Source organism: Dendropsophus ebraccatus, chromosome 4 (assembly GCF_027789765.1).
Source record: "Dendropsophus ebraccatus isolate aDenEbr1 chromosome 4, aDenEbr1.pat, whole genome shotgun sequence".
Lineage (NCBI taxonomy): Eukaryota > Metazoa > Chordata > Amphibia > Anura > Hylidae > Dendropsophus > Dendropsophus ebraccatus.
Window position 1 is genome coordinate 142,238,778 of NC_091457.1, and position 14,576 is coordinate 142,253,353.

The window sequence follows — 14,576 nt, forward strand, 5'->3', positions numbered from 1 at the left end:
TACCATTGTACAGATAACAGACAGGAGCTCAGTAACAGGTGACACCAGTATATAGATAACTGACAGGAGCTCAGTAACAGGTGACACCAGTATATAGATCAGGAGCTCAGTAAATGGGGACACCAGTATAAAGATACAATGCCAATCAAAATAGATGATGCTCACAGCTCCCCTCCTCACACCGATTTTAGTGAATAGGGTCCTCTCCAGACCATTTTGTCTGTCTATTGGGCTTCACCCAAGCAATAGCAGAATATCCAAACTCAACATATCTTTGATGCTGTTAGTTTGGGTCATTGGACCTATGATCACCCAGACATTTAGCCATAATATGGGCACAGAACTATATTATTAAACTTGCGTGCAATTGGCCTTGCAATTACTACTGTACATATAAAGCCTTATGTTATTTATTTTTTTAACACAATGTGTGCACAGCCATCTGTATTTTCATTGAGCTTAAAGTATCACATTACTAGATTTAATCGTTGTTTTATACCTATTTCACTTTAATTTTACTGTGTGGGAGAAACTAAAAAAAAAATTAAAATAAAAAATAACCCGAGTCTATAATCTTCAAGCATCACCTGGACTGTACAGAGACAACAGTAACTTAACAATGACATGTGTATATGTGTAAATGCCTTCATAGAAAAACTATTATATATATATATATATATATATATATATTTCCCTGGGCCCCTTAGGTAAGCACAGAGCACGGAGATGCCACCCTCTCACCCAGATACTCATAGGAGGGGTGATGTCTACAGCAGCAGCTCTTTAATAATCCATGCACACCAGTATTATTATCTTTATTCCCAGTGTCAGATTCTAATCGTAGAATATAAAAATTCTGCTATGTATCCAGAGATATGGCACACAATGTAACCTGAGCCCTCGCCGCATCGTTCCCTGAATAATAATGATTGCTATAATATTAATACCCAGCCCTTCCCTGATCGGTTACCTGCATGATGAGACTGGAGCGGCCTCTCCTGTTCTACACATTTTGTTCCCATCTCCCAGGGGACCTTTTAAACAACAGGTCACCTCCCCCCTTATCCATCATTGGTTACAGAGCAGAGACCGGGCTGAGTAACCAAAAACACAGTGACGATGGGCGAGAATGAAATATAAGAACGGAACAGCAGAGCTCAACCAGTATATACAAACTATACTTATATATAAAACAATAAAATAACTCAAGTATTCAGTCCTCTCTTCTCACATTGGTGACATCATTGCAGAGCTGTCCTCCTTACAATGTGTGACGTCACCAAACGATCAGGACATTTGGAAGGCACATAGTATAAAAGTCTGTAGGTGGCTGAAGCTGGATATATATAGATTACTCTCTATTGCGTCCAGTTTTGCCCGTTTGCCTCCTCCGCTGAGCTTTGGTCGTACGTCCGGTTGTTTTGGCTGTGGTTTGCTTCTTGTCCTGTAACTTTTGTGGCCGCTTCTTGGTTTTCTGCTGACTGCGAGCGTGGAGGGACTTTGTGAGATTGCAGATCCTGGGGAGACAAAATAGGTCTAAATAGCCAAATCATCTGGATTCCATCCTATATACATATAGAGAAGCCTCCCATACATAGAACATGCTGAAAAACAACAATCAGCTGATGATCGGCTCCTAGGCTGATCATTGTCTTTATTACATGGGGCAATATCTTCTCGATTCTGCCTGACTGGGCAGATATCACCCCGTAAAATAGGTCCATCACCTAGCAGTACCTACATGTGTTTGTTTTTTGTTCTTGGTAGTATGACTGCTGTCTGGTATCAAGACATCCTGGTTACTGGAGGACCTCTAATTAACCCCTTCATGACCAAAGGTCATTGATGCAAGGATTTCCAGGTCACAATGAAGCAGTGCTCTCCTCCTTGCTAAGAGCCACAACGCTTTTATTTTTTTCCACCCACAGGGCTGGTTGGTGGCTCATTTTTTTTATTCACCACTAACTATAATAATTTTCATTGCTATCAAGCTGCAAATGGGAGTTTTGATTGCTTTTTATTAGAGATGAGCGAACCTCTAGCATGCTCGAGTCGATCCGAAACCGAACTTTCGGCATTTGATTATCGGCGGCTGCTGAAGTTGGATAAAGCCCTAAGGCTATGTGGAAATCATGGATATAGTCATTGGCTGTATCCATGTTTTCCAGACAACCTTAGAGCTTTATCCAAGTTCAGCAGCCCCAGCTAATCAAATGCTGAACGTTCGGGTTCGGATCGACTCGAACCCGATTCGCTCATCTCTACTTTTTATTAATTTCTAATACAATAAAATAAAAAATTGCAATCCTGGTGTGTGTTTTTTCCCATTTACACTGTTCACCATGCAAAAACAATACTGTTATATTTTAATAGATTGGACACCTCCGCACAATAAGATATAAAAACTTTTTTTTTAAATTTACCTATTTTTATTTGTAACGTGGGAAACGGGGCAACTTAGATTTAAACTTCTTTCCTACTGCACAGAGAATCGGCAGTAGGAAAGTAAATAAAAAACATATTGTGAATGTGACAGGATTTAGGGGTCACAAAAAAAAAAACAAAAAAACACCTCAGACAGACATGTCAAAAGTTTTTACAATTGTTTCATGCTGGATTATGAGTGTTCAGGCCCTGACTGATCAATAAAATGAGCAGCCCACTGCCCGCTCGGTCAGTGAAAAAGACATGCCACATAGACTTTCATCAAGAAAACTCAGAACCGAACCAATCAAAACTTTTTGACAAGTATAAGATGTAAAAAGTTTATTTTGGTGACATTGCCTCTTTAAAATGTAACTCCACATGTAATAGATTTGCTGCAAAAAATCTTCACAGCAATTCTGGGAGGACAAATCATGCAGGTTTTGCTACTATTTTGGTTTGACAATTTGCTGCTACAGATTCGGACACCCGATGATGTATATGGTATACTTACCTCACCTGTATTGCAGTGTATTGTCATATCTGCAATTCCTGAGCACAGCCCGGATGAACAACCCTGTCTGCCATGATAAACAACTAACAGCCTATGACTGCATGGCAGAGGTGCTGAACAGAGACAGGTCTGGAATAGCACATTATATAACCTCCTATATTACAAAGTCGTTATTGACCACAGCATCTGAACTGTTAAACGGCCGGCATCTCTATTGACAGCAGACACAGTGACAGTAACCAAAACACCCTAATATAAGTAAATGGGGTTCATGAATGAGGAGTATGATTACCTTTTGCAGGAGCTACCAAAGGGCACAACCATCTGATGCAGCATCCCTTATTGATCAGGAAGGCAGGTGATGGTCTCATGATCAGCTCTTTTACTCAAGGAAAGCAGCCAGATACTGATCAATTCTTGGTAACAAAAAGTTACTAAAGAGGGGCTATCCAGCGCTACAACAACATGGCCACTTTCTTCCAGAGACAGCACCACTCTGGTCTCCAGTTTGGATGTGGTTTTGAAGTGAGTGGAACTTCATTGTAAACCACATCCAAACTGGAGACAAGAGTGGTGCTCTCTCTAGAAGAAAGTGGCCATGTTTTTGTAGCGCTCGATAACCCCTTTAGGGCCAGCAATAAATGTAAGCAAACCGATCTGCTAGACCGGTGCTCGCTTACACAGCCTATTACACAGTTATTGATGTTTGAGCAGCAAGGGCTGTATAGATTATAATGTATAAATAATTGTTAGTGATGTCCATGCAGCCCTTGCTTTAAATTGTTAAATTATAAAGTATATACTTTACCTCTCCACGGTGTCCTTAAGGCCTCTTCCTTATCACCGTAGCTGCTGCTTGTACTGCTGAAGCCATCTCTGAAGGGACAGGCCGCTCAGCCAATCACTGTCGAGAGTCAGGACAGCACCGCGGCCAGTGATTGGCCTGTCACTGCACAGGCGGCTTCAGACGTGTCAGTGGCGGCTGCAGTGAGAAGCTAGGACATTCGGGAGTGTGGACAGGTATATGCATATAAACTTATTTCCTGTACACATTGCTCAGCCGTTGGCTGCGCATCACTATTACACGTAGCTATGCACGGCCAGCGGCCAATTATTTTTAAACAGGTTGTTTTTATTACACAAAAGCATAATCTGCCAAAACGGCCTGATTCAGCAGATTATTGCTCTGTGTAATAAGGCCCTTATAGAGAATATAATGCACTGACTGTCTGCAGTCCTCCAGAGCCACAGATGCTCTTTGGTGGCCTTGGATTTTTGCCAGTAGAGGTGATCATGATCATTGTCATATCTCTCAGTACGTCCCTAACCCCTTATTACACTTGCAGTCTCACGCCAGGGGAAGTCGTCTTATTATGACACTGCAGTAATATTTCGATTCAGACTGTTCCTTTATTGATCCAGTCTACAAAAAAGGATTAATATTCTTATATCTGTAACCTTCTGATTAGTCATATTTCAAATATCCTTCACCAAGTATTACATACACCCCCGTGCCTGCTTTACCCATTACAGTTTAACATCCCTGACAAGTATTCACCTCTTTGAAAGTAGCGGCTCTCCAGCTTTTTTGGGTAGAGAAGAAATGGATTTGGATGGTTCTTCTTCATCCTTTTCCTCATCTTTCTCCTGTAAGAAAGAGACAAAGATAAATCAACCATAGACTGATTCTTGAGATGAGAATATCTCCTCCTTATCTCCTGAGAACAAAAGAATATGACATCTAACACCCCAATCCTCTCCCCTGACTTCTGATACCAGAGGAGACAGAGAGATCCATACACATTAGACGGTTAGCAGGTCCCAGTGAAGTCATCCTAAGGTGTACCTCTGCTGGTGGGAGTCATAGCAAGAACCTGGCCTCATAAAATATAGCTGTATGCGGAGCCAAGTTCAAAATAGACAGTGTAGCACAATAGTCATTACTCAAAAATACACTAAGTATATAGGCACCTTAAAGGGGTACCCCAATGTTTTACATTTTTTCATGTATCTTTTTTTTTTAACAGATTGTTTTAATAAAGTTACATTACTCTGTAATATTGCTTCCTATATATATATAATTTTTTATTTATACATAATTTATTGTTCTGAAAAAACACAACCCAAGTTGTAGACAGCACCTCCATCAGAGATTAGCAAGAAGAGACTCCTTAGGACTCCAAGGGGGAAGTATACTTAATGGAAAGATTCCACAATGCTCTTCAGCTTTTCATAAAATTCATAACTTCGTTTCTTATTCATCATAAAATAGCTGACGCTTTCGGACCTGGGTCCTTAATCATGGCTCTTTTCCCTGTGGATCAATCTGTTCCAGAAGGGATGTACAGGAGGACAATGAACCGGTGAACAGAATTGTGTATAACCGGTCTCCTTGCAGTGGCGTGATTAGAACATGACGCCGCTGACAGCGTCCTGCACAGTGCAAGACGCTGACAGCGGCACCATGTTCTAACAAAGGGTATTAACTCACCTCTCCCTGTGCCTCTTCAGCGCTGGATCGCCACTCCGGGATCTCCCGGGCTCCAGAAGTCATGACTGGGCTGATGGACTGGCCGCTCAGCCAGTTAGTGAATAGGGCGGGACACTGCTCCAGTCACTGATTGGCTGAGCGGCCAGTCCATCAGCTGGGACAGGCATTTTCCCCAGAGCCATGACGTCATCACAACGCGGGGGGGGGGGGGGGGGCACGTGGGAGAGGTAAGCAATGCTTCATTATTCTCTCCCCTGCCACTGTGAGTTAGCTGAGGCCTGACTTCTCCTTTAATGAAGCTACCTTTATTAAAGAAATGTATTAAAAATTAAGATGTTACTCTCCGGAGTACTCCTTTAAGTAGTACATAGAGCAATCAACCTACAATACTTGCAAGCCAAAACATAGACAAGGTATATGTCCAATATAGTTATTCTCTGCGTAGGTTTGAATGAAGCATTACTGATGCACAAGGTCTGTAATGAAAGTGCTGGTGGAAACTACAGGGTATGATTCTAAGAGAAAAAATGACTGACAACCATAAATCACAAGGAAGTGAATTTAAACCATTAGCACACTCCACGTGGAGGCACTGCCGCAGCCGGCTGACACATGAAGTGCTTTTCCATACAGGAGTAGAGAGGATGACTATTTTGAGAACTTCCTGGCTCCTGTGCTGGGGGCTCCCTGGCTGGAATTTCCCATATCACAGGAAGCGGGAGCACTGGTCTGCACAACTCATAACAATTATTCAGGGATTTTTTTCAGTTTTAAATCAAGGTGATAAAACTAAAATGGGAACAAAATCATAAGAGAACCCCAGTGGTCACTAAAATGAATAGAGAGAGGCGCTCAACTGCACCCCTTTGACTTTATTAGCAGAACTGAGAATGCGGTATATATAGACTTTCTATGGGTCTGTACAGTACACACTCAGATCTACACTGAGTGCCGATCAGAAATGAAAGCCTGCAATACTCGGCTGTCTACATCTTACCTTTTTTTCTCTCTAAAGTTAACCAGGGGGAAAAAAAACACATGGCTGCTTTCTGCCAGAAACAGCACCACTCTCCTCCTCATATTGGATGTGGTATCACAGTTCAGTTCCACTAAAGTGAACAGAGCAGAGTTGTAGTACCACACACACAACCGGAGGTCAGATTTTATTTTTATATATATTCACAGTTAAATCTTGTGCGTCATCGTGGACTATGAAGGGAGCTTAGAGTCATGTAACTACTAAACACTGCAAATGCGGCACTTAAAAAGGTAAAGTGAGGTAAGTTTTCCTGATTTCGGTCACATCTTATATTTAAGATGGGACCAATTAAAAGTACAGACCACCAGGCAAAAAAATGAGCCCTCACATAACCCTGTAGACAGATAAAGTTATTGGGCAATTTTAAGCATACATTTATTCCCCCCCAAAATATAAATAAATAGTAATATAAAACCAAAGCTATATAAATTGGGCACTGTCATTTAACTGACCCACAGTAAAGGTATGACGTCATTTTTACCATAAAATGCACTGTGTATAAGCCTGGATGACCCCTTTAAAGTTCACGTGTATTCGCCCGCGCAGAGCTTCATATAATCATACCTCTATGGCACCAGGTGGTAGGAGACCCACTCCAGAAAGATCCAAGTCACTGATGGTTGTCACAGTTACTGTGTGGTTGGGGTGGTCAAAAATAAGGGACTCTGTTTTAGAGGTCACAAGCCGCTCCACTTCATCTGCTTCCTCTAGAAAAATGTACAAAAACAATTTTCAGAAACAAAGCGTCCTTTGTTTTACATGAAGCAACATCAGCTCAGAAATATTCCATAGCTATAAACAGTATGAACTGGATCAGAAAGCATCAAGTGTTTATAGATCATATGTGCAGCTTTTCTATAGAATAAAAACTATGAAAAATACTAGCGCTGCCTATCAGACTCCTGGGAAAGATGTGTCAATAGCACCGTACTGGGCAAAAAACGGCTATCTGCAAGCCGTAGGGAAAAAACAATATAAAAGCATATAATTGCCGTTCTGCGATGTATTACACCGTGGTAAGATTCATATAATAGATTGGTGACTATGGAAATATAGTAGAAAGAGAGCCGGTAGCCTTCTGACCCCTAACAGGATCCGTTGCCACTGCTGTGACTTCACGCAGTCTCCAGAGACTGTTCTATCTGTTCGGCAGAAGTGAGCGCGCTACCGGCCGGAGCGCGCCATCTGCCAAGAAGACTTACCACACTACAAGCACCGCATCCAGCGTGCTCCCCGCACACAAGTGGATTTACCTTTCCGCCAGTAGGACCACTACTCACCTGCAGACCACTGATGTGGTCATTGGCTATCGGCAAACTCATCATTTTATTCTCAAGGTCCGTTGTCCATGCTCAAGATCAGGTCAGTGTGTGATTCTAAATACTACGGTGCACAACAGTGAAACACCCTTGTTACACACTGTTTGTCCTAAGTCTCAAAATTGTATACTATATTTCCATAGTCACCAATCTATTATATGAATCTTACCATGGTGTGATACAGCGCGGAACAGCAATTATATGCTTTTCTATAGAATACTTTCATGCCATTTTTTTGTGTCTTCACATTTTTGTTGTGTTTCCACTTAGTACAGGGACGACGGTATAATAAATTACAGTATACACAGCAATATAGTGCCCGGTTTGAAGGAGAGACAACCCCTGTAAATATAAGCCCTATGAGGGTCTATGGACATGATAACTGCCTGTATTAGGTCACCTGCACACTACAATATAACATGTTCCTTACCCAAAGCCTCTTCTCTCTCCTTTAGCATCTTCATGTATTCTTTGTGTCTCTACGAGGAAAGAAAAGAAAATCAGTGACAACCCCGGAGGGAAGGTGAGCATTTCTTAGTGAAAGGATTCACAGCTCTAAATGCTTTGGTGCTGACATCTCCCAGAATTCCTTGCTGCACATGGCACATTTAACACCACTAAATACTCAGCATGGATCAGTCTAAGGGTACTATTACACGGAACGATAATTGGCCCGATTCGGCCGATTATCGCTCCATGTAATAAGTACAACGATCATCGGCTGATTGTTGATATAGATTTGGACCTATTTTTGTCAGGCGCCGACCGCGCACCACTACGTGACGATATACATTACCTATCCACGTTCCAGGGCTGCACCTGCGGTCTTCTCCCCGGGTCCCGCTCGCTCTAGCTTCAGAGTGGCCTGTCGGCTGACAGGCCGCCCGGCCAATTACAGCCTGCGGTGGTCCCGGCCGGTGATTGGCTGAGCGGCCTGGCAGCTGACAGGCCACTCTGAAGCTAGAGCGCGCGGGACCCGTGGAAAAGAAGACCGCAGCAGCAGCCCTGGAACATGGATAGGTAATGTATATCGTTAAGCAAGGGCTGCAAGGACATTGGTAACGATGTCCCTGCAGCCCTTGTTTAACGATTATTGGGCCGTGTAATCGGTCCAGTAAACGAGCGACAATCTAGCAGATCGCTTTTCGTTTACAGGTATTATCAGGCCCCCATCGACCCGTGTAATACCACCCTAAGGGTCCATTTACACAGAAGGATTATCTGACAGATTATCTGCCAAAGATTTGAAGCCAAAGCCAGAAACAGACTATAAACAGAGATCAGGTCAAAAAGGAAAGCCTGAGATTTCTCCTCTTTTCAAATCCATTCCTGGCAGATAATCTTTCTGTGTAAATGGACTCTAAAGCTCGTATTACACAGGGCAATGGAGAGCGCTGTCGCTTGCTCCTCGTTCCTTGATCATCGCCGGCGCTATTACACGCGTTGGCAGCGAGCGGGTAAGAGCTGGTGGGGCCACAGGGAGCTGCCTGGTTGATCGCTAGATCGTCTGGGCAGCCCATGGAAGATAGCAGCGGTCTGCTGCCGCTCCTATTACACAGAGTGACGGTAGCATATCACTGCTATCCTGGTCGTTTGTCTTTCAACATGTTGAAAGAGAACGATCAGCTGACATCGTACACCAGATGATTATCGGCCAATAATCGCTTTGCGTAAAAAGGCTTTAATTCTAGCAGCCTCCATATACCCCAACAAGCAAAAAAAGACCTGTATACAGGACAGCTATGGAGAAATTCAACACATTTTTTGCGGCAGTAAATGAGGAGAGGATGTGTGGCCTCTGCACATACCACTTATTGCAATGTATGCCTTGAGACACCTGTCTTAATAAATCCCTTCCTAATGGTGTGTTTACACGGACAAATTATCTGACAGATTTTTTTAAACCAAAGCCAGGAATGGATTTGAAATCTTAATCTTCCCTTTATGACTTGTTCTTTGTTTACAGTCTGTTCCTGCCTTTGGCTACAATAATCAGATAGTCAGATTAATTTGTGTAAACACACCATAAGGGTATCAATTCTTTGAAAGGAGAGCAGAAGTGCGTACAGCATCCCATTGGCACAATGAGGCAGACAGGATTCCACGGTAGAAGCCACGGAAATTCTGCCACTTATACGAATACCCTTAGTTTTCCTCAACTAATAATATTACCCCATGTGGTTGACATTATCACCTCAATAGCTGATACATGTTTGACAACGCATACTATATTATGGGGCACGATTAGATTACTGCTTAGCCTGCACCCATGTCAGGTCATGTATGAGCTTTGTCATCTCTTCTTTGAGAACCAGTAAGGAACCCTGCTGGTAAGACTGATGATGATCTTTGTACCTCTTCTCTCATCCTCTTTTGCTCTTCTTTAATCTTGCGTTTGATCTCCTCCACTGCAGCCTTTCTCCTCTGTAACTTGCGTTTGTGAAATCCAGTCAAATACTCTCTAAAAATACATGGATGAGATCAGTGAAGGTTACCCAATACACCCATACTGGCTTTAACAACAAGGTAATTTCCTCTTTAAAAAAATTAAATAAACTAGTTCAGTGTCCAGCTACATAATTACTTCTAAACAATAAACTGTACAGGCTCATCTGCATCATTCTTGTATTTTTAGTGTTATGCAGCACATTTACAATAAGCATGGCTGTATAGCACATGATTGAGACTATGTTATAAATTGGTTATAGAATCCTCCTTGTGAAAATGTCTATTAGCTCCTCTCCAATGTCTTTCCAATTTAAACTAAATAAAATATATTTTTTTTCTATAGTATGAAGTGCCAATAAATAGGTTTTCCAGGGAAAACATATTGATGGTTTATTCACAGGATTCACAGTCAATCAACAGCTGATGAGCAGGGTGCCGACACCAAGTACCTCTGTCAAATAGCTGAAAATACTTTGCTTTGGCTGTCCAGACATGATGGGAATTGTAGTTTTGCAACAGCTAGAGGGCCGAAGGTTCCCCGTCCCTGCTCTAGACCAGTACGTACAGACATTAGATGGTGACTGGTTCACCCCCTTCACTTCCACTACCCTATTTATACAAGATGGCTAGACCATAGTAGAAAAAAAACTTCAACTCCCTGCTGCCATTTAATCATAGACTGTAAGCTCCTGTGGGCAGGGCCTCATTCCTTATCTTTGATGATTCTAAGTCTAATTTTGTCTTTATATGTGCTCTCCGAACTGTAGAATGCTGTATACTATGATGTTATTATTATCCTCTATAACAAATGAAGAGATCACTTTGTGTAAATGGCTTTTTACTTGGCACCGAGAAGACTACTACCTCACTTACTAGCCTGCTCTCTCTGCAATGAATAACTATTAAATGCTGGACAGAAATAGTAGTGAATTTCTGCAAATACAATTCCTTGATATATAATAAATAGAAAAATCCACACAAGGTCTCGCCTGATTCTACAACTCGTCCACAAAATAAAAAGGGGGAAAATCCCAAACCTGGTCAGTCCGCAAAACCTCTCATCTCTACGATAAGACAAGTTTTCTATAACGCACATGCAGATTTTTCTTTCTTGCACTTCACCACTTACTTCCTCTTTTCCTCATCAAATACTAGCTCTCTTTTAGCAGCCAAAGCTTTCTTCTGCTTCTTCCTCCCCATCTTCTCACTATTCAGGTGACTTGTACTTCCTGGTCAGAAGAGCTGGGAAAATAAAGCAAAATGAACAGATGAAAAACACAAATGTGACAAAACACATAAAAGGGGAAAATCTCCAAAAGACAAAAATGATAGACATAGACTTTCAAGGAAAAACATTATGGGGGAGATTTATGAAAGGGTGTAAATATACACCTGGTGTAAACTGCCCACAACAACCAATCACAGCTCAGCTTCCAGCTCTAGTAAAGTTTAAGAGGAGCTGTGATTGGTTGCTGTGGGCAGTTTACACCAGGTGTATATTTACACCCTTTCATAAATCTCCCCCAATATCTCTGTAGTTTTGTTAGCGAGAATTTTTTGCATACTGAATGTAAAACCAGCTTTACTTGCATAATAAAAGCCCAAAAAGTAGCGTTGAGCAGATCTGCCAAACTGTTCAGGTTTGGCAACATTCACCAAAACTGAACGTTCTGCGTTTGATTCTCTGTGGCTGCAGAATTTGGATGCTGCCCTAGGGCTGCCAGGAAAATATACTGTTTCCCAGGACTCCGTAGGGAGGCATCCCACTTCTGCTATGCGTTTGGAGACCATTGCCGAACCCTACCAGTTTGATAGGTCCAGGTCAACACTACTAAAGAGGCATTATCTGTTATGGGTCAAGCCCCTAAACCCCTGCGGAAAGCAGCTGCTTTGGCCAGATATTTTCCCATAACGGCCACTGCATGTAAAATACTGTGTTATTCAGCCTCATAGGAGTAAAGCTCAGACAGTGAATGCAAAATAACAAGAAGACACAGCACTCAGCCACCCCCTCCTCACGGCTGATTCTAACAACTGGTAGGGGTCTCAGCATCCAGACCTCAACTATAAAAACTTCTGACGTGTCAAAATTTTTTTGAAACCACCCTGACAAATTAGCAAACATCTAATACCTGGATTATACATACAATTACTACATCCATATGGAAAAGACAACATGTAATCCCTGACTCCCTTAGTAATGTCAGATCTTGGCTACCGGAGGTGTGAGTTGTACCTGCATACAGAGATGGCTCTATAGGGATAAAGCATCTTTACAGAAAAGTGTAGGCTCAACCTATGGAAAGAGACATTTCTGGGAAGTTTACCAATATATGGACGTTGCTCGTAGCAACCAGGGCAGCAGCCAGACTGGTTGATATAGGGAGCAGTAACATTTACCGAAAGAGAAAGTGAGGAGGTAAAGCCCCAGAGCACGGCCTGATCACCTACCCAGTATACTATGTCACCTACATACTATGATAATAAGTGAGCTTATCACCCTCCATGTGCTAAACCAGGGGGGGTCAAACTCAGGCCCTCAAAATGTGCAAAACTACAATTCCCATCATGCCTGGACAGCCAAAGCTTTAGCACTGGTTCTCCAGGCATGATGGGGATTGTAGTTTTGGCAAACACACATCACAGGTACCCCACATGCAACTCACGTGACGTCCCCCATACACCTCAAGGGCCCCACACATACCCCCTCCCCCATACATCTAAGGGATCCCTGATGCACCTCCCTTATACACCTCAGGTAGCTCACACGTACCCCTCATACACTTCCTGTACCCTCCATATACTATATATAGTGCCGTCACACCTGGAGGTCCCTGTGGCTTCTGTTGCCGGCAGACCCTCTCACATTACAAGAGATCAGAACGCAATGAATACAAACTCCGGGACTCACATGCCAGCAGTTCGCAGGACAGAAGAAGTAACAGCGCATGCGCCTGATCTCGGTTTCCGGCCGCTGCTGAGACGTCATTTTAGTGCGCCGCACCTACTGGCGAGATCACTGCGCGGTACATTTACAACGAAACGCGTCCGCCTTACATCTGGTTCTGCTGACTCTCTATTTCGCTGTTGTAGCTGCATTACCGACACTAAACTCGCCGCAAGTCAGTCCGCGGTCTATTGGCGGAAATGCTATGCAGTGACACCACGTGATGCTGTTTTAATACTACAACTCCCATCATGTGTTAGTGTCATACGTGTTCAAACCCGTTCAGCACATAGAGGCACAGCAACAACACCAAGATCTAAGCAGTTATGGCTAACCTTGACACTCCAGCTGTTGCAAAACTACGATTCCCATCATGCCTGAACAACCAAAGATATGGCTTTGGCTGCCCAGGCATGATGGGAGTTGTAGTTTTGCAACAGCTGGAGTGTCAAGGTTAGCCATCACTGATATAATGTATATGGCGCCAAGAAGATTACATACAGCACCTGCGGCCCTCCAGCTGTTGCAGAACTACAATCCCTGTCCAGGCATGATGGGAGTTGTAGTTTTGCAACAGCTACAGCGTCGTAGAATGTATACAGTATTTCAGTCACTAATAGAGCAAGTGCTATGATGTACTGGCGCCTTATAAAGCATCTAACATATTACATGCACTACTAAAAGCAAGAACACTACATGAATACCCAGCACCCGTACGATAATCACATATACACTACACCAGGGACAAGCCCTGTGTATAATAATCAAAACCATGCACAGTATACGTATACAGGACCAGAACTTCGCCTATTTCACTATATATACCCTAACAACTCACTTACATCCAGGGCCGAGGTGCATGTATGTATGTGTGTGAGTGAGGGTGCATGTATATATATGTATATGTGAGTGAGGGTGCATGTATATATATGTATGTGTGAGTGAGGGTGTGTGTATATATATATGTATGTGTGAGTGAGGGTGTGTGTATGTATGTATGTGTGAGTGAGGGTGCGTGTATGTATGTATGTGTGAGTGAGGGTGCATGTATATATATGTATATGTGAGTGAGGGTGTGTGTATATATATGTATGTGTGAGTGAGGGTGTGTGTATGTATGTATGTGTGAGTGAGGGTGCGTGTATGTATGTATGTGTGAGTGAGGGTGCATGTATATATATGTATATGTGAGTGAGAGTGTGTGTATATATATGTATGTGTGAGTGAGGGTGTGTGTATGTATGTATGTGTGAGTGAGGGTGCGTGTGTGTGAGTGAGGGTGTATGTGTGTGAGTGAGGGTGCGTGTATATATGTATGTGTTAGTGAGGGAGTATGTCTGTATGTAAAATTCTTATTATTTTTATTATGGGGGGGGGGGGGGGGCCGCGATTTG

The 14,576-nt window shown here is 42.7% G+C and overlaps 1 protein-coding gene across 1 annotated transcript; it reads right to left on the reverse strand.

Annotated features, from left to right (window-relative positions):
* Nucleotides 1-1,162: 1,162 nt before the first annotated feature.
* Nucleotides 1,163-13,248, reverse strand: NOL12 (nucleolar protein 12). Its single transcript, XM_069968903.1, has 7 exons — nt 13,147-13,248; nt 11,365-11,477; nt 10,143-10,248; nt 8,218-8,266; nt 7,033-7,175; nt 4,497-4,585; nt 1,163-1,517 (listed from the first exon to the last, which is right to left on the reverse strand). The coding sequence occupies exons 2-7, from the start codon at nt 11,433-11,435 to the stop codon at nt 1,352-1,354; spliced, it is 624 nt and encodes a 207-aa protein (XP_069825004.1). The 5' UTR covers nt 11,436-11,477; nt 13,147-13,248; the 3' UTR covers nt 1,163-1,351.
* Between the last annotated feature and the right edge of the window lie 1,328 nt (nt 13,249-14,576).